The sequence below is a fragment of the Mucor velutinosus genome, assembly GCF_035048745.1.
Source record: "Mucor velutinosus strain NIH1002 chromosome Unknown tig00001567, whole genome shotgun sequence".
NCBI lineage: Eukaryota > Fungi > Mucoromycota > Mucoromycetes > Mucorales > Mucoraceae > Mucor > Mucor velutinosus.
This window is the reverse complement of record NW_027041896.1, coordinates 499,191-524,629: the sequence shown is the minus strand read 5'-3', so window position 1 is coordinate 524,629 and position 25,439 is coordinate 499,191. Positions and strand designations below refer to the sequence as shown.

Below are 25,439 nucleotides of genomic sequence, written 5' to 3'. Positions count from 1 at the left end.
ATGCAGTTATTATGCAATACATAATCTTTTCGACAACAATTTTATGAGGAATGTCTTTTAAAGTTATTAGGTGGGAAAGTTATATAAATATTACAGTACCTCGCAAAACTAGTGTATATTTTGAAGGTATTTATATTTGTTTGGCAGTGCCGCATGTAACGAAATTGCCACCTGAAAGCAACTTCATTGAAACCCAGGTTCATCAAACACCATTCATTCCAATTCATGCTATTTGAATCTATTAATAAGCGCTCAGATAATGTACGTCAATAACCACTTAAGCATTCTAAAGTAAAGATGAATCATTATCTCGCACATTGTGTGAATGAATCACACTTGATCATCACAATGTATTCCATCTCACTCATGATGGCCATAATAAGTGATGTTATCCATTATTACCCAAATAAAATCAAATCAATGACAAGCATATTCAAATATGACAGCTATGCCTTGATGCCATAGTTGCACAATACCCCTAGATAAAGGGCTATACACTTCAATAACAAACATCACACCTTAAACTGTCAAGGTTACATTAAATCATTCTTTGACGATGGCTCATCCAAGCCCATCAAGATGACTCAAATCGACCCTTATTGCCAGTGCTCTTGCATTGATTACCACTTTAAATCAAACATCAACAACTTTTGTCAGATATCGCAATAGCAGCACCTATTGCTCTCTGTCATTACTAATCCTACAAGCTGGTTGCAATTGTATAAATACTCTTCTTTTTTACTCAATTCCAGGATCTTCAGTTCATTTTATACACAAATATAATACAGTTGCTTTCTATTGTATTTTATTATTGCTTTATTTTTTTTTTGTGATATCCATTAAACCTAAATTCACTGCAACATCTATGTTTACAAGTCTAGTCCGTCGTGTGCGCACAGATGCCTCAGGGACCACAATAGATTCAATCTCCCAACTATCAAGATGTCGAAATCCACTTACAATACACGAAACATATCGACTTGGACGATTTCTCAACTAGCTATACCAACAATCAATATGGACCTAGTGACTGCTAGTTAAATACCATTTCAACGTAATAGTCATTGACTAGGGATCTATCATATTTAAGCTAGTTAGATACCTTGTAGTAGAGAAGCTCTTCGCTTTCGTTTTAGATAATAGAGTTGACAGCTGCTTATTCATCAACTTTATTATTATGAATTCATCGCTTTTATTGAAAATAATATGTCCAAAGAATGCACAATTTATATATTTTTCATTATTCTATGATTTACAACATGATGACAGACTATAATACCAGTAGATTTGCTATTTAACCAACAAATGATATGTAGGTCCTGCTTAGCATGATTTACCCAGATAATGCAAGAATAAACTAAAAATTGTAGTACAGAATTTTATGAAGGTATTTGATATAATAAGCCCGTTACATGCTACGTGTGAGTGCAATGCTTACGGCTATTTGCTATGATAGCTGTCTGTGGTTTCTATTGGTATGATTGGAGTCGACAAGACTCATTGTTGTAATGATTCGTATTACATATGCTTCAATCCGCATGATTGAAACATTAGTAGAGTATACAAATAGCCTTCCTTTTGACAGATACTAAACGTTAGTAAAACTATCTGCCATTGCTTCTTTCTGTATTTTTATTACAATAAATCCACCATTTAATCCTAATACTACTTGTTCAATAATATTTACATATATTATATAGTAAGTATCGCTCAAGGTTAAGGACCTACAAATAGTAACACCAATCTGCCCATTCCTAGTACATCTGTCTTCCCTCTACAAGACCATTGTACACTCATTACAATCGCACTCTAAGAATACTCCACTGAAAACAGACAAAAAGTAGAAATCGCTCCTAGGTTTAATATAATAAAGCAATATCCAGGATTTGTTGTCACACGGTAGTGATACGGCTGAATCGAAAGGGAGACTTGATGTGCAGTTTCCCAAAGATATTAACATTCATGATTTCTTGAAAGGCTGCTCATTGTGGCAGTGGAGACAGCAACAAAGAATTACTGTTAAAATACTGCTTCATCGAGTTTGGAATATGTGCAATAAAATGTACGGTATATACCTTTGTTATCGAAATTTGTTTACAACATCTTGTATCCTTCGGTAGCTTAGTCTATCCGTAATGATGCTGGTAACTGGAACGTGACATCTTGGTACAAGGAAATAGATTTGAATGTGTTTGGAAGACAAACTATATTTTCTTGCTGAAAAGCTAGGTCATTACTCAGATAACAACCTGATATGTGAGCTTATACATGCGTTTTTAATGCAACGATTGAAACCATCTATATACAGTTGCTGTAACTATTTCAAACTGACATTTTGGAATCATCACATACACACACAGACACACATGTTACATTCTATTGTAGACATCAGTTGCCCTTCAGCTATAAAGGATACAGTGGAATGAAGCGCATATATTTATTTATGTAAAAGTTTGAATTAAGCTCGTGGGGCTCTGTCACTTGTAGCTGAATTCAATAGTTAAAAAGCGAGAGATTGTCAAGTATGAGTAGGAAGGGGGGGGGGAGGATGAGAGGAAGAACTAGGAAAAATTACAAATGTGCCCATCATACAGATTAAGCGGAAGCAGGCAACTTTGACTCAAGCTTTTCCATTCTTTCGGTTACTGTGCCTATATCAGAGGATCTATGAAAAGCCGATGGGTCAGTAATGAACACGGAACATACTTCATATCAAGACTCACTGTTGTTTCAATGTGTCAAGCACACTCTTGAGTTGAGTTGGGTTCATGCCAGCGAATCTGTGTGTCTTGGGTTTTGTTACATGTTGTTGCTGTTCAAGTTGCTCTCTCAACTAGAATATATCAAGATCAGAATATTACGCATCAGATATTAAAAGCAAGCACTGACCTTTTTGATGCGAGCAAGATAACCGGATTCCCCTGAAACTTGCTTTGATAACTTTTCCAACTTATCAATCCACTCCTTTTCTTCATTGGATAATTCAGGTTGGTAGCTCTTCATCAAGGTGCGTAATTGTTCGTCAATGCGTAAGCGTAATTTGGCATGTCTTTGAGAGATTTCTTTCAGTTTTTGCTGCTGTGCTTCCTTGGCTTCCTTTGAATTGGTCTTTTCCAACTTGAAATATAAGTCTCTCACTGCATTCAATTGTCGTTCAAACTCTTTTTGTTGGGTTGTTAATCTACATTCAAGTATAGGTTAGTTATTCACCGTATCAAGTCGCTTGGGTAGGTGGGGGGGGGGAGGGGATATCCTACCTGCCGTCAATGTGAGAAGCAGCCTTCTTCAGATCACGAGTTTCACGACGAATTTGTTCTGTTGACTTGGAGAAGAATCGAAGGGTTTCTTCGTTGATGACGATTTCTTGAGGACCACCCATGCCAGGAGGAAGAACGATCTTGGGTTGTTTTGGCAATGTATCAAGTTGTGGAGGTGGCTTGAACAGAGGCAGTGATAAAAGGGGTTCGTATCCTTTCTTGCTTTCATTTTGCTCTGATCCAATCGTGTGCAATTGAGCCTTTACAGCCTTTTCAGCTTCCTCAGGGATATCTTCATCACTACGCATGTTCAAGTCTCTTGTCACCAATCTGTAATCCGTTGTCAAGGCCAGCAGTGAGTAGGACAAGTAAATATCAGAAATCAGTACCAAGCCAATGATAGGCACAAATGCATCTTTGAAGGGAGAAGCGTTGACGAGCGATCTTACTTCAGATCGGCTCTTGTCCTTTAACAAGCTATCCAACTCACGCTTTGATTCGGGGTTGTTTCCAGATTCGTATTTGAGGATGGCATTACGGAGGGGTTGGATCCATGTGCTCATAGCAACAGCATGTACACCAGCAGCGTGATAGACAAAGTAGGTATCCTCATACAATGGATCAGACATCAGAGTGACAGTTTGGTATTTGGGTAATTCCTGAGTCTTGAGATTGATGATCTCGTACAAGGAAGCCTTTGGAAGACATGCTGCATCAGCCAATAACAAGCCCAACTAGGTACGATGTCAGTAAAGATAAAAAGCAATACTCGAACCATTCACTTACGTCCTTTTGCCAGGTATGAGTGACATTAGCCACTGGCATTCTCCATTGAGCATCAATCTCACCGCTGAGCAAATAGTTGTGAACACTGCCATTTGTCAAACCCAAGGCGAGCACGTAAACAGGATCTGCATTGATGAGCAAGAGATCAGTCGCCTCGACACCTTGGCTGAGAGGATCCGTATGCGTGATGACGAATGGGCCCTGTCTGAGAACAGGATACTGACTATGATGCTCATCACTTACCACCACCAAGCTATCACTTTCATTTGATCTACGAGCAATCTTTGCAGTCTGAAACAAGTCGTCGATCCAAATGCTGTGGAGGTTGAACAAATGAGATAACGTTTTGTGATCAGGCTTTGAGGCAGATTTGGCTTGTTGGTATTTGGCGTCTGAAATGCAAGCGAGGTTGTCCAAATGACTGCGACGAACCACACTTCTGAAGGGGATGACAGGACACAGGGAGTACATGTGGCCATTGCGAAGAACGTAAAATACAGTGAAAGGCTCCCAACCACTCTTGTCTTTGCTGGGTCCACCGAGTGTGAATGAAACAACATCCTCATCTGAATTGTCTTGATCGTCGACATTGAAAGATCCCAGTCTTTTGATGGGTTGTGTGATGGTGACAAGATCCAATGGTGACAAATCGAATGACTGTTCGGGCACTTCAATATCGCAACTGATGTCAAAGATTCTGATTGCATAGTGGCGTGTTAGTTTGGCTCTATCTCTGAGGTTTGCATAATAGAAGCTTACCTCAACATGTTGTCATTACCGAGGATGACAATGTGCGTGTGGGTATCACTGAGTGGATGCCATTGAATCTTGAGCAGCTCAGCCTTTGATTTCTGGTAGTACTTGCCGCCCACTGATAAAGTACGACAATCCACCTTTCTCTTGGGAATAATGCCAGCAAAAGCGACATCTGAAAAGGACTGTCTGGGTAGGCACACAACCTCCAAACGATGTTCACCACATACTGCCAGCAAACGACCGTTGCTGTTGGGCGACATGGCTTCAATGTTGTAATTGATTTCAGGTGTGTCCAAGACCTATGTAAGCAGCCGATGAGTACGTGTTGAGTGTATGCTATGCTGTGTTCTTACCTTGTAAGGAGTCGACAGCATCCAATTGTCAGACAATGGCTCGTCTTTGCTGTTTGCTTCTTTAGCAGCCCTCAACCAGTTATCTTTGAAGTTTGACAAGTTGAGCACTCTGATTTGAGAAGCAATGGCTACAAAAAGGTCGTTGTCTCTGATAGCAATGACACGGGCGTGGTGTTGCAGAATGAAATTGACGACATTGCTGTCTTGACGTGTCTGTTTAGACTGCATCGTTTGAGCACAACGCTTGTCGGCATCGTCCAGGTCAAAGATGGGGTGTTTGACCAAGTATTCTAACCAGCTATCGTATATAGTTTCCATTTCAATATGTAGTATAAAGCAAGAAAGAGAAAAAGAAGCGTATATAAAGCTTGTCATTATGAACGCGATGTGGAATTTTGATTGATTCGAGCAACTTTCGTGACAGGTATTCCTCTCTCTCTTTCTCTCTCTCGGCATATGTGAGGTTTTGCTTTGCAACATTTTTCATCCTCTTCTCTTATAAGTAGCCCATCATGTATGATGACGATGAAGAAGAGTTAGAGCTGCTGAGGCAGTACGAGGACAAGGATCTAGCTGAAGACGATGACAACAAGTCAAGGTAGGATGTGTGTTGGAGGAATATGGCATTAGCAGGCAAACTTACCATTGGTATCTGTCCTCCCTCAGCGATGATATGGACAGTGACCTAGAGGATAAGATCATGAGCATGGTGCAATATGGTTCTGGCATTTCGAAAAAGAAGGCACCAGCTCCAGTACTGCCATCTACAAAGACACAAGACGTCAGTCCTTCTGAGCAGAACAATGTACAACCAAAAGTTGTTTATGCACCTGTAGATAGCGATATTGAGGATCCACAAAAGACAGCTGTTTCATCAGCCAACATATATCAAATCGATGAGAGCGATTCTGAGGACGACGCACCTTCTAAGGCTGTCTATAGCGATGAGGATGAAGATGAGGACGAGGAAAGGGAAGAGGAGGAAGATATTGGAGTTCCCGAACTCACTGCTGATATTCCAGCCAAGAAAACAATCGATCAGCCTCAAGTAACCCGGTTTATTAATTTGGATGAGGAAGAGAAGCGTTATATGGATGATGAAGACACATCAGAGGAAGAGGCAGAACTAGAGTCTAAGCTGCAGCAACTGATTGATGATCAGGTAAGACTACAGCCGGGACAGACCAAGGGATGGCATGTCTAATGCAGGCCTGTAGATTTACAATCGTCAAAGCAAGAGGCGTTTTCAGGAGAGACCTGTGCGAGTGTGCTTCAACTGTCATACACCTGGACACGAACGCATTGACTGTAAAATTTGCATGGATTGTGGTATGCTCAAGCATAAGGACTCTCGTTGTGTAGGTGCTCGTTACTGCTCCAAATGTAAATTCCGTGGTCATAACGCTATCGACTGTACCAATGCGCGAACATACGAGAGCTGCAGACATTGTGGTGCAACCTATCATCATTCAGACATGTGTCCTAGTTTGCTGCATACGTATGTAGGTGAGGTGCCTGCCAAATCCACACCAGTCGCTTGGTGTTACAATTGTACTGAGAGGGGCCATTACGGTGATGAGTGTCCAGATTTACCACAATACAAGACCACACTGCCTTCTGCATTCTCCAATTTAAGTCTTGGTTTAGGCAGTCGATTCGATCCCAAAAAGGCCAAGAAATCATCCTCATCATATCACGGATCAACGTATACAGCCAACAAGCACCAAAGATGGTCAGATTCCAGTCGAGAGAGTAGTCCTCGATATGATCATCGCGATAGTAAAAAGCGATCCAGATACAGTTACAATGACAGCGACGATGACTATAGCAACTCGAGGTACACGAGACGAGACAATGCGTCTTCTTCAAAGCACAGCAATAACGGTAACAACAGCAAAAAGAGACAAAAGGTCAATAATCAAGGATTAGATGGCTTCTTTTCTCATCAACAGCAGCAAGCATCCTCCTCGTCATCGAGAAACAACAACAACAGCAAGCAGAATAATAACGGTAGATCTGGCAATAGCAACTGGAAAGCCATGAACAACAACTCTTTACCTCAACCAACTCGATCAGGCACTGTCAAAGTCAATTCATATAGCAGACAGCAACAACAACAACAACGTCAAGACTTTGGTGATTTCCCTCGCGGCAATAACAATACGAATAGTCTTCCAAGGCCAACCTCAAGTGGTGTGATTGATTTGACGGGTGAGAGTAACAATAGCAATAAGAACAGCAACAGAGGAGGCGGAGGCGGAGGCGAGTATTCAAGCAACAGAAAACCTAAATACCATGGGGGATACAGTCGTAATCGATAATTTTTCTTATACATCTACCATCTATATATGAAACGCAATTTTGTTGTGAGTCTTTTTTTTTTTTTTTTTTTTTTTTTTTTTGAAGGAAAACGACATGTAAATAAATGCTTTTATTTTTATTGACCATCCAAGAGAATACTGGTTGATTGAGTAGGAATATGATAAATGATGTATTCTACTTCTTTTTTCAGCTCATCGCAATATCTGTTGAGAGGCAAATCATTGTCGTCATAGCCAACTATTCAGTACTGTCAGTATTTCAGTTATAAACCACAGTAGTAAACTTACATGGATTTTCAATCTCTGCTCCAATCGCTTCAATACCAAACAATGTGAATGACACGAGTGCAACAACAGGTGCAACTATCCAAGCCAGTGTGTCTACCAGTGCAAAAGGCAAAAAGAAAATGTACAAAACGACAGCTTGTTTTCTAAATGGAGAGAGGTAGTCAGTCCCCGCAATCTAACCGGCCTGGATTCATGTCGCCTTACAAATGAATGTTGTATGCTTTTGGAATAGGTGTGTGCACGATTCTCTCAAAAGCTGTCAATGAGTTGACCAATATATCTATCGAATTTGTAGTAACTGATACCAGAGTGGATTCAATCTTGTTGGCTGCCTTCTGTTGGTTAATATACAATGCCACACGAAACAAGATCTCCAAAGGCAAGGAGAGATCAGAATCGCCTTGATAGGGTAAATCCTCTTCACTGGTGAATTCCGAATGATCTAAATGTCTCTTTTTAAACTTTTGATGCTGATTGCGAATACGGCTCTTGATGTGATGCAGTTCGGCTTGTGTTTTGGATCCCATCTTCTTCATATCTGCTACAGTGGTTCTTGATCTTCCTTCTTGATGATTGTTATCATTACCATCGCCATCCTCTCTAGGTGAGTCGGGCACTGCAGAAGCAGGAGGCAAGTTGACAGCTTCATCAAGCAATCGGCTGCCTTGCTGTTCCTCTTCATCGCCAATGGTCTGCTCCAAATTGACACCTGTCATGGTACTTTTGAATTGAGCAGTAGATGCTTGAGCAAAATCTGAGTTTGGAAACTCTTGCTGGATCAAGGAACGACGTACATTGGCAATGTGAGTAGGATCATCCGATTCCATGTAGTCATCGTGTTGCTTTGGCTTGATCGAATCCGTCAACGATACCATGACAGCGGGCGCTCTATCAAATACATGGAACTCTCTTCTCTTTTTGGCACTTGACGATGCGTCCACAGATGTACTACGTCCTACCACAGCATTGGATTGAACAGCGTCATTTAAATTGATGTATAATTTTACAGTTGTCTGTGGCGTGCTTTGCCCCTCGGGCACGGTTCCTGCCTTGTTCTTCTTTGCAGAGCTTGCTGGCTCCCATTTGGGCGGCAACAGCACTTCCACTATAGAGCAACGCAATAAATAAGTCTGTGTAATTACATCATTATTAGACTGTCCAACTTACAATCATAGTAATGTGTACCGTATTCATGGCGGAGATGGTGCTTGGTAGCGACAAAGAAGGCTAATAATAGCTTGACACAGCGCATTTTCTCCAGATGATCTTGCTCAGTCTCTTCAGGGATGTTGATCCACACTTGACGAGCCACATTTCTGATAGTGGCAGTAACTGTTTGAATCAGCTTTCTGCCTTCCCAGTAACGATCATAGGCTGTATTGACACGAAATGCCAGTAATAGACCTAATGCAACGGAAACAGTTCCTACTTTTGTGTTTATGATGTTTAGTCTTGTGTAATCATTTTTGTCAGCATTGGATCCAAAACTTACAAACAGATACAGGCACGCTAATAGAGATTTGAAAGGTAAGGTGAAAGAGACACACCAGGCATGAGAAGCCTGTCATGCCAATGACTCCTGGCAATGTAGGCAAAAGTACCTTTCAAGTAATGTCATTATAAGCAAGCCTGGCTCCTTTTTTTTGCAATTGATATCATTACTTACGGATCCTTTCCATCGCAATACATCGGGCCACACCAATTGACTCTTGAAATATAACAGCATGGATCCCAAGAAAGTGGGCTTCTTGAGATACGAGTATCCTACACGCAATAAACGGTTTAGCACACTATAATGACTTGAAGATAGCTTCAATTACCTTCAACAGTATGCGTTTGTAAAGGAGGCATGTTTTCAAAAACCTATTGTAAGTATATAAAAGGAGATATTATACTTTTATGAGAAGAAAAAAAAAGAAAGAGAGAGAGAGAGAGAGAGAGAGAGAGGCGTTTGATCAAAGCAATTAATATAATCAAGTTGCCTCGTACAACAGATCCAAAGTTGGCGTAATATTCGGTTGATTGGGCTTCAATCGTCATTACCAACATGTGTCACAAGAACCACTGTTGTGTGTACCTTTGCTATACAGATAGACTGTGAACAATCGTCTAAGCCGCACTGCAAGAACAGATCCAATTGAGAGCATAAAGTGCATAAAAGTTCATGAATTGACAGCCTAGGCAGGGCGATATATACACTCACGCAATGCCAAATGAAATCCAATTTCCGTCACAGGAACACCAGCAAGATCAAATGCATAGGATAAAAGGAAATGGAGGGCTTGTCAAACGGGACAGCTTCTATAACGTAGCTTTATTTTAATACAAGACTTCTCTAGCGTGAATGAAATTCACGATGGCTTGATTTGATTTGACATTGATCCCCTTTTGTTGGCCCATCTTGACAATATAGCCATTGAGATAATCCACTTCTGTCAATCTCTTTGCTCTGATATCCTGCAAAGTGGAGCTGACGTTTTCACCTGCCTCTACATTGGTCCTCATCACCATCTCCATCAAAGACTCCACTGTTTCTCCGGGCATTTCGTCCTTGAACACCTCATATCCCTCTTCACAAATGGATCGCATCATGGCAATGCCACCAGGATTTCCGTCCTTGATGACACCAATGTTTTTGGTGTTTAAAACCGATGCGACACCATTGATACATGAATTGACAAACAGCTTCTTGTAAATTTTGACTCTGATCTCCTCCCAGGGCAAGACTGCTGCTTGAAGTCTTGGAATGTCTACCATCTTTTGCAAGAATTCAGGCACCTCTTCTCCTGTGGACTGTTCAGCAGAGCCGCCATGTGTCGTGGGAAATCTGCCAATCCTTAAAGCGTCTGTGTCATTGTATCCAGAATGATGATGAATGTCATAAGGCGCCATACGCTCAATGGCATGTCGATTGACGCCCACATAAATCTTGGGTGGTGTTGTATCTCTCCACAAACTCTTCACAAGTTCCTCCGCTACGCCCATGCCATTTTGCATGAGCAGAATACTGGATGTAGGAGATAATCGAGACGCCATGGGCTCTAAAGCTTTCAGTGTATGGTTGGTTTTGGTGGCTACAACGAGTGATTGAATGGGCGATCTGTCGCTTGTATCTGTAGTAATACTGGCATCGAAACCAGGCACGACATCTGTCTTGCCCTGGCAGCGATAAGTAATACTATTGTTACGATTTCTAAAATCATTCAAGTGGTCTTGAGAACGGAGCAACAGTGTCACCCTGTTCCTGTTTGCTTTCAGGGTAGCAGCAATATGACAGCCTACAGCACCAGTACCGAGAATATGAACACCCATGTTGAGGTAAAGATGTTGGAGAAGAAGTGTGAGAACTGAAGAAATTTAGATTACTCTGGTTTATATAAATCTAGCTTCATCCGAAGTTTCGGAGACAGTAACAAGCTTGATCGCTTGCATGGTCTTCTGTGTGTATTCCTGCTTGTCCCTTGAAACAGATGGCACTTGTCAGTGAGCCAAAGATTTGCGGAAAACAAGCTCTTATAGTGTCGGCCATGACAGATTCCACATGCACTTCGACAAGCTCTCCTCTCAACATGTTGCAGCAGACCAAAAAGCTAAATGTTGTCTAAAATCAAATACCAAATCTTATCTTTCGTTGTTGCACCAGATCCTTTTTCTTTGGTTCCAACAAGCCTTTCATACATTTGGGGCTTTAGTCATGTGTCGAAACCCTTTACTTATTTTTGGCATATTCAAGATGCGAACTTGGTTACTTTACATTGGTTGTAGTGATACATATTCGCATTTCGTTTGTGTGTCTGAATACATGATCGAGGTTTTCGTCATATGCATCCTGCGCTTTGATTTCAAGGATGTTCAACCAATATTAGTCATTAAGGTCAAAATTTACTTGCTAAAGAGCGCGCACTGGGCACATCAGAGACACATACTGATCGACCAAGCACTCTTCATGGCGGCTGGGGGGGGATGTCCCATCTAGTAAGAGTTCAGCAGAAATAGCATGGGCTGCAATCCTCATTTTTCATTTTAATTTGAAGTGTAAATATGAACAAATCTTTAGCCAGAGCATGAAGCCTTGGATGAACTGATAATCATCCTTGGTGATTAATCTGGCTCGATTTTGTTTTACCTGTTCTTCGAAGAAGAACCGCTTATGAGTCATTAAATGACACTAAGAACGGCGGTAGCAGGTGTGAATTAAAGAGCAAAACATCCTTCGCCATTTATATCGAGTTTTTATACTTTTTCGACGAAAATTTTCTATATACTAGTCACTGCCCAGTCATTTAGCATCTTTGTCAGTCTTTGAAACAGTGGGGTAAACCTATTATCCTTAACATGTATTGCTGTAAGGCGCTGGCTTTAGTGTGTTCTTCTGACTTTTCGTCATCACCATGTCCAGTTTGACAGTTACTCGATACCAGAGCATTAATGTCTTCTTGGAGGAGACCGAGATGCATTTACAGCTACATGAAATCAAGAATACCTTTGTCTTGATCACTGCATACCAGATACAAAAGGCGGAAAAGAACCAGGCGTACTACTGTGGTGCCGTCTGGGACGACAAGCATGATATGATATTTGCTATTCTTGCTCAGAACGATGGATTCTTATATGCTTCTTCCTTGTGCGATGAGTACTATCCTGAGGCAATTGGATTACTCGCAGGCGATCTCCTCAAAGCAAGCGTCACTATCAAGGGCTTGCATGGCTATCAACCTGTGTTGAACACACTACGAGACGCTATTGAGACGCAATCCAGCATGAGATTTGTCAAGAAGTTTGCCACCCTGAGTTACGAACTGAGACAGGTGAAATGGCCATCTCGAGCCAAGGAAATAGCACAAGCCAAATCAACAAGTCTGCGTGTTGCTTCCTTCACATCTGATGATAGAAATATCCTGCAACAATGGACCCACAACTTTATTCAAGATGCCTTTGACGATCCAAAAGTGATCACACAGTCTGTCGAATCAATTTGCCGAGACATGATTGCATCCAAAGGATTGTATTTCATGTGCATTGATGGTGTTCCTGTGAGCATGGCATGGAAAGTGAGACCACTACGCCATGGCACTTCTTTGGCTTATGTGTATACACCAAATGAACATCGAAACAAAGGCTATGGAGCTGCGTGCGTGGCTATGGTAAGCGAGGCTATTATGAAAAACTATGAATACATTACATTGTTTGTAGACATCAAGCGAGATCCTAGCGATAATCTCTATACTCGTGTTGGCTATAAATACTATGGAGAAGCAGGGAGATTGGAAAGACTTATTTGATCCTCCAGTATTGGATAGTGATTATATAGGTTCTGCTTTGACAAAATAATAAAATTATACAAAAATGCAGCACTAAGAAGTATACAGATCAAGCTACAGCACTTTTAATTCGCAATCTGATTTTATGAGTCCATGGTAACACGCTTTCAGAATTGTAGAATTAGGCTTTCTATTGTTCTTTCAGAGATTAAAAGCCCCTCTCCCAAGAACGTAACGCATCTCATTCAAGTGTTTTCTTGCCTGCTATTTAGCTGGGGATTGAATGACTCGTAGTTTCAAGGCAACGTTTGGTAATACGGACCTTAAGAGGGGTTTACCATAATGAAGCAAATGTGCAAAACCACAATGTTCAAGCAGTAAATTTGGCTTTTCATTTCTATTATTAATAAGCTTACCAGCAACATATCGCATCAAAATTTGCATAAATCAGCTATACCGAAATCAATATGCCTCCTGTTCGAATTAGAAGTCTCGCAGACAAAGATTTAGAGGTTGCCTTGGAACAAGAGGAACATTTTGATTTGATATATACCATATTAAAAGTCTTCATTTTGAGGGTAAAAAACGCGATTGTTTGATTTTTGATGAAATCCATGAGGTACCCTTCATGGTTTTCCGTCCATCTTGAGTGATCCCAAAAAAGTTGAGCAAAGACAAGAGTAAGTAAATGCTAGATGAGAGAAACTGTTTGGTGCTATTCTGGCGGTCTAAAACAACGTCTATCACGAGAAATCACCACTCAAATATATCTGTGTTTTGCACGTTTTGGGCATTAAGAGGCAATGTTAGTGTGATATCTGCCCTTGTGCAGGCTATACCCATTGATACAGTCGTGGAATATCGTAGAAAAGTCAGATCCACAGTTAGGGGGGGGGGGACTCTTATACGAATGGAACAAAGCTAAAAGATTTAAATTATTAAGCACGCATAATAGACACAGGATTGGATGCGAAGCATGATGCTCGCTTCATCACGAAACAAAGTCCTGCTTAAGGCAGCATCTCACCGATTAGTCTTGATCAAGGTACGGGATGAAAATATTTCAGTGATAGTTACTTTAATTTTACGTGGTCGCGGTAATAGATGAGACACTACACCTATGCACTCATCCAAAGATGATAGTAATTGAACCGAAAAACGGTGGGGCTCTTATTACAACAGTTGTTTAATTTGAGTATTAGCAAAGAGAATGATGATAGGGATAACATTTAAGATTAAAAAGAAAGAAACGCGATAACCAGCTTAAAGAGTAGAGAACAATTCGTGGTACTTGGGTAAAGGCCAGTACTTGTCAGCAACAAGTTTTTCCAATTGATCAGTCAAGCTACGAGCCTTTTCAATAGCAGGAGAGATCTTGTTACAAGCATGATCAGCAGCAGCTTCAGTTTCTTCGATGGGCTGTTGTTCAGCCAATAAAGCATCCAGCTCTTCGGCAGACTCTTGAAGTGCAGTAGCGATAGGAGCTAATTGAGACAACCATTTGAGTTCAGGGGCAGCCTCAGAACCAATTTGTTTCAAGAAGGACGCAGATTCAGAGAGCTCACGACGATAACTAAATGCAGCAGGGAGCACATGTTGAATCAAGAGGCCCCAGAGAGTTTGTGCTTCAATGATGATTTCCTTGGTGTACTTTTCAGCAATGATGTGATAACGAGAATCCAATTCAGCACGCGTAAAGACACCGAGACGAGTGAGCATGTCAGAGTTCTTGGAACTCAGGATACGCTTGAAGGCTTCAGGACTCTTGACAATGTTGGGAAGACCACGCTTGGCAGCTTCTTGTACCCACTCTTCGGTATAGTTATCACCTTCAAAACGAACATTCTTGGTCAATGAAATGTACTTGCGAATCACAGTCAATATGTCCTCATCAGATGCAACGGCTTTGTCGCCCATTTGCTTCTTGAGATCGTCCTTGATTTCCATGAGAGCAGAGGCAACAGCAGAGTTGAGAATAGTGACAGGGAAGGAAGGTGATTGCTTGGAACCAACAGCACGGAATTCAAACTTGTTGCCAGTGAAGGCAAAAGGAGAGGTACGGTTACGATCAGTCATATCACGACTCAGTTTAGGCAGGGTAGCAACCTTGAGATCAAGCGTGGTGCCCTCAATACGCATGTGAGTGGTTTCAGTACCAGCCAACGTTTTGTTGACAGGGCGGCCTTCTTCAATGGCATTCAATACTTCATTGAGCTCAGAGCCCAAGAACACAGAGATGATACCTGGAGGAGCTTCTTGGGCGCCAAGACGATGATCGTTAGAGGCAGAGGCAACACCAGCACGCAAGAGATCACCATGATCAAGAACACCCTTGAGGACAGCCACCAAAAAGATCAAGAAACGGTAGTTTGTCTCAGGAGATGAACTGGGACTCAAGAGATTATCGCCGCGATCAGTAGACATGCTCCAGTTACAGTGTTTACCAGATCCATTGACGCCCTTGAAAGGCTTCTCGTGGAAAAGACACTTGAGCTTGTACTTGTGAGCAACACGGTGCATGATATCCATGGTCAGCAAATTATGATCGACAGCAAGCATTGCTTCTTCAAAGATGGGAGCAGCCTCGAATTGACATGGAGCCACTTCGTTATGGCGAGTCTTGATGGGAACACCCAACTTGGCCAATTCGAGCTCAACTTCGCTCATGGCAGCCAAGACACGAGTAGGAATTTTACCAAAGTAATGATCTTCAAGTTGTTGATGGCGAGCAGGAAGACTACCGACTAAAGTACGACCACACGTCTTGAGATCAGGACGAAGAGCGTACAAACCTCGGTCAATCAAAAAGTACTCTTGCTCAGTGCCCAGTGTGGTGAAAATCTCCTTTGTACGAGGAACATCTAAATAGAGAATAGGTGTCAATTCTTATCGCTGGATCCCAAATCTTCCCGTCAACATGTTGATAGGGAATAAAATTTACCTTCTTTTACAGGTTCAATGAGATGAAGGATCTCTAACGCGACCTTGGAAATAATAGAGGATGATCTCAAAAGAACAGACTTTTCATCAAGAGCCTCACCGTTGTAGGAGATGAAGACAGAGGGGATATAGAGAATCATGGTGCCGTGGGGTCCTTCTTGGAGGAACATGGGACTAGGATGACAACAATCAATCTCTCTCTCTCTCTCGTTATGCCCCCCCCCCCATTGTTTGCATAAACACGTACCTCTTAGTGTCCCACACAGTGTAACCACGGGCCTCGAACGTCGTACGCATACCACCCGATGGGAAGGATGAAGCGTCAGGTTCTGATTGCAATAACTCTGATCCAGAGAAGGTTTCGAGGGCAGTAACCTAGCAAGCTTGAAATTAATCAACATGGTTGCGCGTCTCATTGATATATGCCTTACCTCGGGAAGGCCATTAGCAAATGTGGTCTTCAATGACAAGAATGAATCATGCTTTTCAGCCGTGGTATCATTCAAAGGTTGAAACCAATGTGTAAAATGAGTAGCATTACGCTCAAGAGCCCAGACCTTGGCAGCATGAGCAATAGCATCAGCAGTAACCTTGTCTAATGTTTGACCGCCTTTAAGTTGGTTGCAAAACGTCTTGAACACAGGCTTGGGAAGTCTGTCACCCATCTCCTTGAGGCTAAAGACATTGGAACCAAAGATCTCCGAGGTAGCCAGCTGCTTGCCATTACTGCCCTTTGGGAACTGGAGATCACGAGGGATCCTACCAAAGACACCACTTACGACATCAATACGAGCTTGTTGAGACATTTCTTTTTGTTTTATGATTATGGAAAAGAAAGGATTAAAAAAAGCGACGTTACACGCGGGCTTAAATAGTCGGATATATTTGTCTATCTATAGTTTTTACTATACAAACTATTACAATGCGCTTATATAATTTGCCTTTTTGTTGATAGAATGAAATTTCGGATCTCCCAACTTGCTAATCCATGGGAAACTCCGTTCCGAAATGTGTGTGTGATTCCACGTTTAATCAATGCATGCACGCTCAGCTAGCTTGGCGGTTGATAAAAAAGCATGTTGTTGATGCTGATAAACATGAGTCGATATGAGAGTGGCTTCCTCGGATTGGACATGCATGAGAAAGAGGGTAATTCGCCATCATTTCATTAAACAAGAGTGGCAGGTCCCGAGGTGGGAGTTGCCGTGGATGCAGTGGTTTTACATCCGCAATATGATAAATGCACCATTAAAGGGGGGATGTCAGATAGCAGATTTCATGGCTAAACTGTCTCAATAGCTTGGGCCAACAGACATTCAGGACGAGGAAAAAAGGCCATTAATTAATGCTATTTCGGGAATCATGACGCCCAGATTGTTTGTGTTGTTTACATCTCTCATCTTTCATCTCTACGCTAGCCCCATTGATTTTCTTATGGGTCACATTGATGAACCGACACATCTATGTACTACTCTTATACATCTAGAAAAAATCGTCTATAAAAACGGCCCATAATTTGATAAAAGACATCTGTATCTCTATCTCTTGTATTCTCTAAAACTCTCAAGAAAAATGTCTGCTACTGCTACTGCTACCCTTACTGCTGCTTCTGGCCACCGTCTCGGTGGTGCCAATGAATATAAGCCTGAAATGAACTATGAAGACTTTGACAACTACAAGTTTGCTCCTATTCGTGAATCTCAAGTCAGTCGCGAGATGGTTACTCGTTACATGAACGACATGCTTCATTACGCTGAATCTGATGTCGTGATTGTTGGCTGTGGAAGTGCTGGTCTCTCCTGTGCTTGGGAGCTCTCCAAGGACCCTAGCTTGAAGATTGCCATCATTGAGCAAAGCGTCTCTCCTGGCGGCGGCTGTTGGTTGGGTGGCCAACTCTTCTCTGCTATGGTTGTTCGTAAGCCTGCTGACAAGTTTCTTGATGAACTCGAAATCCCTTACGAAGAAAAGGAGAACTACGTCGTTGTCAAGCATGCTGCCTTGTTCACCTCTACCATCTTGTCCAAGCTTTTGATGCGCCCCAATGTCAAGCTTTTCAATGCTACTGCTGTTGAGGATCTGATCGTCAAGAACGGCAAGGTCGCTGGTGTTGTTACCAACTGGACGCTTGTCACCTTGAACCACAATACTCAATCCTGTATGGACCCCAATGTCATGGAAGCCAAGGTCATTGTCTCTGGTACTGGCCATGATGGACCCATGGGTGCTAGTGGTGTCAAGAGATTGGAATCTATTGGCTTAATTGAAGGCAACAAGGGCATGCTCTCTCTCGACATGAATGCTGCTGAAGATGACATTGTCAAGTACACGCGTGAAGTTGTTCCTGGTATGGTTGTTACTGTAAGTACCTTGAAAGATGCTATAGACGCTGTATACTGATACTATCTCAGGGTATGGAGCTCGCTGAGCTCGATGGAGCTCCCAGAATGGTATAATTTTACTGCATTCTATTTTGTAGATTTGACTAAACATGATATAGGGTCCTACTTTTGGTGCCATGCTGATCTCTGGCCAAAAAGCTGCCTACGCCGCTCGTGCTTCTCTCAAGCGACAAGCTGAAGAGGAGAAGGCTGCTCTTAAGGCCTAATTCCATCTAACCAGCAGACAAGGCGACTTTCAGTTGTTATTAATATTTTTTTTATAGGTTTGATGTTGGTTGTTAATACTCTTTCTCTACCCTTGTATGTAACGATCGGCAAAAAACTGGGGGTGCTTGGATTTCATTTTGTATCCTTGCTGAGATCATACCCTTCGAACGTGATTTTCTGCATAATAGCAGCGCACGGAAGTTAGCCCATTGTCAATTTACTTTAATCATTCAATAAAAATCGCGTCTCTATGAGGCTCATTTGTTCAAATTAAGCTTAGAGCTCATTTCAAACACTTTTTTCTACAACCTTTGTCATGGCATGCTTGCTATGGTTTGATTAAACCCCTTGCATTTGTATTTATCTGTGAGTCATTTAATGCCTCATCTTGTTCCCACCATCGCGGGTAACAATGCAGTGGATTCAGTTTAGTCTCAAAATAGCCACCTTTAAGAAGACTCCATCAACAAGAACATCTTGTATCACTCAGTTAGCATACCAGTGTATCACCCACCTGCCCACGTTTTTGCTGAAATATGCATTCCATACCAGCATTTGTTTGTAACCGAGAATACTAATCAACAAGCTCGGAATTAATAGAGGTCCGGATTACGTTATGCCTGGTTTACCATATCATTTGATCTCGGAATACTATAGTGAAGGCATTTCGCGGTGTGCCAACAAAAGCGCCATAGTATCATCCAATCTACAGTCATTCCCTCTTGCTCTTTCAATGGCTTAATGTACAGGAGACCTCAACATCCGAATCAAGGTACAAGTATCGCTGTTTCCAGGATGGGTCTGTTTTAGCTTTTTCGTCGACTTATACATAAAAGTAGATCAATTTCAATTTGTGCATCTAGGCAGCACAAAGCAATGCTACAATGCAGGTGATAGCGCACTTCTAGGCACATTTAGTTTTGTCAATGCCACCTGCCAATACTGCCTACAACTTGGTATCAACACTTACAGCCACTGCGGGAAACACTCTCAAAGCCTCATACCTCATACCTCATAAGCAAACAATCATTGATGAATAATACAATAAGATCGCAGTGTTACAAACAAGACTAATGCAAAATTGCAAAGTTTATTGAGTCATTTAAAATGTTAAGCGCATGATGATATTGCAACGCTTGTAATCTGGATGAGGACCCAAGTGAGTCGTTTCAAATCCATACTTTTTGTACAGAATAATGGCATTTTCCAGTTGGACACTTGACAATAGTTCTATAAAGGGGTATTTGTTGTCTTTGGCCCATTTAATGGACTCACGCATCAAGATGTGAGCATATCCTTTGCCATTGCATTCTTTTCGGACAGTTATTTTAGCCAATTCACAGCTGCCCTGATGAATCACAGTAGCTACAACACCAGCAACTCTGCCAGAGCCCTCTAGCAAAAAGAAAACTTCACCACCAGGCTGAATAATGGCTTCTTCAGGTGTATTCAGTTGCTTCAAATCAGATTCCTCCACTTCAAAGTATTGCTTCACCCACACCAAGCTCAATTCCTTGAATTCGGATTTGTACTTGAGATCCCAGGTTACCATACAGAGTCTATCCACAAAATTCATCTTTTCCACATCCACCACATAGTACACAGAGATGCAATTGGATGCCACCGGTAATGCACTGAAGGGATTGGTCTTGAGTGTAGCCCATGAATTCTCTCTCACAAAGTCAGGCCATTCAATGATCTTTCCCTTGACAAGTGCATATTCTCTAACATTTGTGTTCATGTTTCTATGATAAAATAGAATGATAAAAATGACACAAATGAACAGAAACTCTTATATATATATGGTATTGGCTTTTGATCAGCCGAAATAAGGGTTCGAATCGTTTGCTCCGGTTTGACGGATTTGGCTCACTTGGTGTCATAAGCAAAGTGGCCAATGATATCTTTCAAGTATGGAATAGGCTATAATGGATCTAAATATCTTACCAAACGGTTGGATACTGCTTTCCTGACCTACATTGCTATGCTGTCATGAACTCAGTGATAAGTTACATGCTCAACCGATATGGAAAGAGTGTATACGTTTGCTATAGCTTCTCCAATGGTACCCCGTGTAACAACCTTTCAATGTGAGTCATGGCATTACATGCAGAAACACAAATCAATGCTCTTGTCTAGTCATATTCGCATGAATAATCAATGGATCCTTCCAGAAAAACAGAAAGACAGTAGTCGTATTTCAGGTTCAAATGATTCTTTTATTATCATAAACAAAGTGTGTTTCCGTCGCCTCGGATTTAGTCTAAAATGTCAATCGCATAGCCAAATCAACTCTGGCAAATTTAGTATAACCTCCAATAGGGGCATCCTCGAAACCATACTTTCTGTACAAGTTCACAGCGGGAATCAAGTGCTTTGCAGTGTAGATATCAATATGGGGAAATTGGCTGTGATGGTTTTTAGCCCATCGAATACCCTCAAACATCAATGGATGAGCAAGGCCCTTGCCATTGTATTGCTTCTTGACGCCCATCTTGCCCAGTTCAACAGTGGCACCATGATTCAGCATAGCAACAACACCAATGTGATCTTTGGCATTCAGCAATGTAAAGATCTCACCACCTGGAGCTATGATATTTTCTTCAGGGTTGTCTAATTGGTATAAATCGCCCGCCTCCACCGAGAAATACTCTTCCAGCCAAGCAACGCTGACTTCCTTGAATGTGTTCTTGTAGGTGGGATGGTATGTAGCAATGAAATATTTGTCGGTGATTTGCTTGGCCTCCAAATCAACAGCGTAATAGACGGAAACGCAGTTGACGGGGTAGTCTTGCTCTTGTTCATATGCCAATGTGTCAGAGAGAACCCATTCATTCTTGGAAGCGAATTCCTCCAAAGTCTCCATCTTGCCGCGGGTCATGACATACTTTCTAATTGCTGTAACTGGCATTTTCTATGTTTTGTTTGTTTGTATTATTAATTGAACAACAACAAACACTCAAGTCGAGAATGTGTACTTTAAATATTTGTGTATTTTGTTATCGCTGTTCTAACGCCGGTTCTCGGTTTTTGCGAGGATCAATCATTGTCATAATGGCTATTGAGATTAGGTTGAAGCACAGCCATTGGAGAACGTTTTAGCGGATGAAGCACTGCCAAGTAAGTAGAGATATGTTTATGAAAGAGCTTTAATTTATAGGATAATATGCACAAATGTATGAAATAGAAAAGAGAGACAGGTTACTTGTTTTCACGAGCCAAGGTAGCTTGTGCTTGTGGTGTAAACAAACCACGGCCAGACAAGAGATCAACGAGAGGACGATGCACCATCCACCAAGCATCAAGAGGCTTACGATTCTTCATGTCAGTGACAGCAATCAATTCAGTGACAGGACGGTAAGTAACATCCACACCAGACACGCCAACCACAGCAGCAGATTCTGTAGCACTGGTCAGTTCAATGGGAGCAGCTTGCTTTGCTTCGTGAGCAATTTCAAGAGCAGCAGATGTGTGTTCTTCGAAAAAGTCGATACAGCATTTGGAGAGACGGGTAGCTCTGATACGATCCATGGGGCTTGGATTGACGCCTTGTTGAATGTGACCCAGAACAGCAGTACGAGAATCGAACAAGGCATGGCCCTCATCCTTCAAAATGTCAGAAATCACATCAGTCGTGTATGTCTTGCTGACAGTTTCATTACGCAGGATGATTCTGCCCTCTGACTTGTCAGCAGCATCGTCCATATACATGGCCATGAGATGGCGAGAATCAGATTGAAGACGAGAAAGATTGACACCTTCCTCAGGGATATAAATGGTACTTGCGCCACTAGCCAAGCCTGCTTCCACAGCCAAGTAGCCTGAACGACCACCTTGCACTTCAACGACGAACACACGACGACGAGATGAACGAGCAGATTGCACAATAGCATCACAAGAGTCAACAATAGCATTCAAGGCAGTATCAGAGCCAAGGGAGTAATCGGTACCAGGCACATTGTTGGAGACGGTAGCAGGGACGAGGGCAATAGGAATATTGAGAGAGGGATATTGCTTACGAGCAGCTTCCAAGTTGATGACAGAGGCAAATGCTTCAAAACCACCAATGATCAAGAGAGATTGGATATTGAACTTTTGAAGTTGATAAGCAATCATACCCATGTCCACAGCCTCGCCAGGAACAGCACGGTTGGTACCCAATTCAGAACCACCCTTGGAAGTCCATCCATCAACGCCAATCCAAGACAATTCCTCTACGTTGCCAAGAGCCAAGCCAGGGAAACCATTGTTGATGGCATAGGGCTTGTGTCCACGATTGAGAGCATAACGAACAGCTGTGCGAGTAGCAGCATTCATACCGCCAGCAGGTGCGCCCACATGGATAATACCGATATTGAGACGACGGTGTTCAGGCACCAACATGGAATCATCGTCCAAAATGGTGGTGGCATTGTAAGCTTCAAATTCTTCTACAAATTGAGGATCACGCAGTTCCATAGCACGAGCAAAGTTCTTTTCTCCAATGGATTTGGCGACCTCATGAGTGAGTTCGACGGCCTTCATAAGAGGACCACTGGTGACTTTGTTGCTGTTCATACCAATCATGGGAGAAGGAATCTCAGGAGTAGACCTTAACACGGCATCCACAGCTTCTACACTTTGAATAGTGGCCAAGATACGGTCAAAGGCAGCAGGAGCACCACCACGTTGCGTATGGCCAAGTGTGGTGACACGAGTATCAAGACCAAGCTTCTCGCATAATATGTCCTTGATATCATCTGCCTTGATGGGCTTCAAGTTTTTGTCAAGAGCACCTTCAGCTACAATGACTACAGTCTTACGCTTACCGAGCTGACGATGGCGATGAGCTACAGAACACAAGGTATCTTGCCAATTTTCCTCAGTAGGAGGTCTTTCAGGGATAAAGACGAAATCAGCGCCTGTAGCAATACCAGCAGCAAGAGCCAACCAACCACAATGACGGCCCATGACTTCAACAACAAACGCACGCGAGTGAGATAGTGCAGTGGTAGCAATGGAATCCACAGCTTCACAGATACGATGAAGGGAAGTAACAGCACCAATAGTGATATCAGTCGAGGACATGTCGTTATCAATGGAGCCCACAAGACCCACAATGGTTAAATGCTGATAGGCTTCGGATTCTTCCTTGGTAATTCTGTCATTCTTCAGGAGCTCCTCGTTCAAACCGCTCCATTCAGAACGGAACACATCAGCGCCTGTCAATGAACCATCACCACCACACACAATAAGCGAATCCACGCCACTCTTGATCAAATTTTGTGCGGCTTGAAGACGGCCTTCGCGAGTTTTGAAGGGCATGCATCTTGCAGTACCAATATTGGTACCACCCTAAAGTTTGCTTTTTAGCTTATCTAATCCATCTATATCGAACTGTTCCCCAGGACTACTTACAATTGACAAGAAACCACGAACATCCTTCCAGTCCATTCTCTTGATGCCATTGTCAACAAGGCCTAATGTCAGATGAGTTTACGGGCTCTCTCTCTCTCTCTCTCTCTCTCTCTGCATGACCAGCCCAACCACACTATACTAATATACCTTGATAACCTTCATAGACAGCATACACTTCACAACCCTTTGAAATACCGTAACGCACAATAGCACGCACGCATGGGTTCATGCCAGGTGCATCGCCACCTGATGTGAGCACGCCAATCTTTCTGATTTTTTTCATCTTTTCAGCAGCTTCTTCGGTAGAGCCAGGACCAGTGAGTGGTGTCTCAAGCAGGCTTGGAAAGGAGGGCTTGTTGGCAAATATAACAGTGTTGTTCAAAGGGTCGAGAGAATAGAGTTCAATCAATTGGAAGGTGCCGCTAAATGATTTGATAGATCTATCTTGATAAGGACAGCCCAAGTTATCCAACTGAGATTTCACCGCCTTTTTGTGTGTAGAGAGTTTTTTTTTTTTAGTGCACTTGTCATATTAAAATCCATCGCGATGAACTTACAGTGACATCAAATACAGATAGGGCCAAGGCAGATTCATTCAATCCCCAATCTTGATCATCGGAGGGTCTAGCACGAGGAACAGCAGATGTGCTCAAGACAAGACGAATCACGATATCAGATGTCATGGCATGTTCGTCGGCAGCCATCTTGAGCCATGTTTCCTTGCTTTCATTATTAGCCTTGCTACTTTGACTAGGAGCATTCAAGACTTTAAAACCAAACGACTTATAAAACTCGACAGTGCGAGTAAAAAGCTCATTTGAACTAGCAACATAAACAATGTGAGAGAGTCCTTTGACCATGGTTTTCCTAATGATGTGGGTTGGTTGATTGGATCTCGGTCATTGCGCGCCTTTCTTTCCATGACAACAGCTTACCTTTTCTTCAAAAAAAAAAAAAAAATAAAGAAGAAGAAGAAGAAGAAGAGAAAGAAAGAGATGACCAAGATGGGTATGATGATATAATAACAGCACACACACCTCAATTCCCTTCTTGTGTTTCGGTTCTTTTTTTCCAGGTTTTACATGAAATCTGTGACTATTGCACAAAGCTATTCGTTGCCTCTGACACGTTGGATACATCATTTCAGTCTGATGTAGGTACTCCAAGATTTGTGGCCTGATTCCATTTGTATTTGAGATTTTCAAGTGTTAAATTTCTAGATTGAACACAAGCATTTTAGCTCTGTCATTCCAATGTGCATGCTAAGTCTTGTAGCAAAATTGGCTTTCAATTTAAATGGCACAAAGCAATAGCTCAGTTTCATTCAGATTTAAAGTTGCATTGATCAGTCGAATGCAGTCTTATAAACACGCAAACACTCCAATTGGAAGACTCGTTAGTCAGATGCTGAAAGTGCAGATCAGATTCCCCTGTGTGATAATAAACAGCCATCATACAAGTTGATCTAACGTTG

General features: G+C 42.0%; 10 protein-coding genes across 10 annotated transcripts; 3 read left to right on the top strand and 7 right to left on the bottom strand.

Annotated features, from left to right (window-relative positions):
• Positions 1–2,595: 2,595 nt before the first annotated feature.
• On the bottom strand, positions 2,596–5,470 carry ATC70_012051 (uncharacterized protein; the record flags this gene model as incomplete). The annotated part of the gene is made up of 7 exons (XM_064831234.1): positions 2,596–2,665; positions 2,724–2,833; positions 2,890–3,181; positions 3,258–3,991; positions 4,044–4,740; positions 4,803–5,098; positions 5,153–5,470. The coding sequence occupies 7 exons, from the start codon at positions 5,468–5,470 to the stop codon at positions 2,596–2,598; spliced, it is 2,517 nt and encodes an 838-aa protein (XP_064688102.1).
• A 194-nt stretch (positions 5,471–5,664) lies between these two features.
• On the top strand, positions 5,665–7,473 carry ATC70_012050 (uncharacterized protein; the record flags this gene model as incomplete). Its single annotated transcript, XM_064831233.1, has 3 exons — positions 5,665–5,750; positions 5,819–6,314; positions 6,370–7,473. The coding sequence occupies 3 exons, from the start codon at positions 5,665–5,667 to the stop codon at positions 7,471–7,473; spliced, it is 1,686 nt and encodes a 561-aa protein (XP_064688101.1).
• A 116-nt stretch (positions 7,474–7,589) lies between these two features.
• On the bottom strand, positions 7,590–9,612 carry CCT3 (T-complex protein 1 subunit gamma; the record flags this gene model as incomplete). The annotated part of the gene is made up of 7 exons (XM_064831232.1): positions 7,590–7,711; positions 7,762–7,904; positions 7,966–8,866; positions 8,929–9,189; positions 9,254–9,362; positions 9,428–9,525; positions 9,582–9,612. The coding sequence occupies 7 exons, from the start codon at positions 9,610–9,612 to the stop codon at positions 7,590–7,592; spliced, it is 1,665 nt and encodes a 554-aa protein (XP_064688100.1).
• Positions 9,613–10,080: 468 nt separating this feature from the next.
• Positions 10,081–11,073, bottom strand: ATC70_012048 (uncharacterized protein; the record flags this gene model as incomplete). Its single annotated transcript, XM_064831231.1, has 1 exon — positions 10,081–11,073. One exon carries the CDS (start codon positions 11,071–11,073, stop codon positions 10,081–10,083), a length of 993 nt encoding a protein of 330 aa, XP_064688099.1.
• Positions 11,074–12,152: 1,079 nt separating this feature from the next.
• On the top strand, positions 12,153–13,043 carry ATC70_012047 (uncharacterized protein; the record flags this gene model as incomplete). Its single annotated transcript, XM_064831230.1, has 1 exon — positions 12,153–13,043. One exon carries the CDS (start codon positions 12,153–12,155, stop codon positions 13,041–13,043), a length of 891 nt encoding a protein of 296 aa, XP_064688098.1.
• Positions 13,044–14,285: 1,242 nt separating this feature from the next.
• Positions 14,286–16,768, bottom strand: ATC70_012046 (uncharacterized protein; the record flags this gene model as incomplete). Its single annotated transcript, XM_064831229.1, has 4 exons — positions 14,286–15,883; positions 15,964–16,136; positions 16,210–16,337; positions 16,394–16,768. The coding sequence occupies 4 exons, from the start codon at positions 16,766–16,768 to the stop codon at positions 14,286–14,288; spliced, it is 2,274 nt and encodes a 757-aa protein (XP_064688097.1).
• Positions 16,769–17,534: 766 nt separating this feature from the next.
• ATC70_012045 (uncharacterized protein) lies at positions 17,535–18,567 on the top strand (the record flags this gene model as incomplete). The annotated part of the gene is made up of 3 exons (XM_064831228.1): positions 17,535–18,320; positions 18,371–18,409; positions 18,460–18,567. 3 exons carry the CDS (start codon positions 17,535–17,537, stop codon positions 18,565–18,567), a joined length of 933 nt encoding a protein of 310 aa, XP_064688096.1.
• A 1,103-nt stretch (positions 18,568–19,670) lies between these two features.
• Positions 19,671–20,309, bottom strand: PAK3 (Serine/threonine-protein kinase PAK 3; the record flags this gene model as incomplete). The annotated part of the gene is made up of 1 exon (XM_064831227.1): positions 19,671–20,309. The coding sequence occupies one exon, from the start codon at positions 20,307–20,309 to the stop codon at positions 19,671–19,673; it is 639 nt and encodes a 212-aa protein (XP_064688095.1).
• Positions 20,310–20,831: 522 nt separating this feature from the next.
• ATC70_012043 (uncharacterized protein) lies at positions 20,832–21,479 on the bottom strand (the record flags this gene model as incomplete). Its single annotated transcript, XM_064831226.1, has 1 exon — positions 20,832–21,479. One exon carries the CDS (start codon positions 21,477–21,479, stop codon positions 20,832–20,834), a length of 648 nt encoding a protein of 215 aa, XP_064688094.1.
• A 290-nt stretch (positions 21,480–21,769) lies between these two features.
• Positions 21,770–24,825, bottom strand: ATC70_012042 (uncharacterized protein; the record flags this gene model as incomplete). Its single annotated transcript, XM_064831225.1, has 4 exons — positions 21,770–23,902; positions 23,966–24,027; positions 24,113–24,452; positions 24,523–24,825. 4 exons carry the CDS (start codon positions 24,823–24,825, stop codon positions 21,770–21,772), a joined length of 2,838 nt encoding a protein of 945 aa, XP_064688093.1.
• Positions 24,826–25,439: the final 614 nt, after the last annotated feature.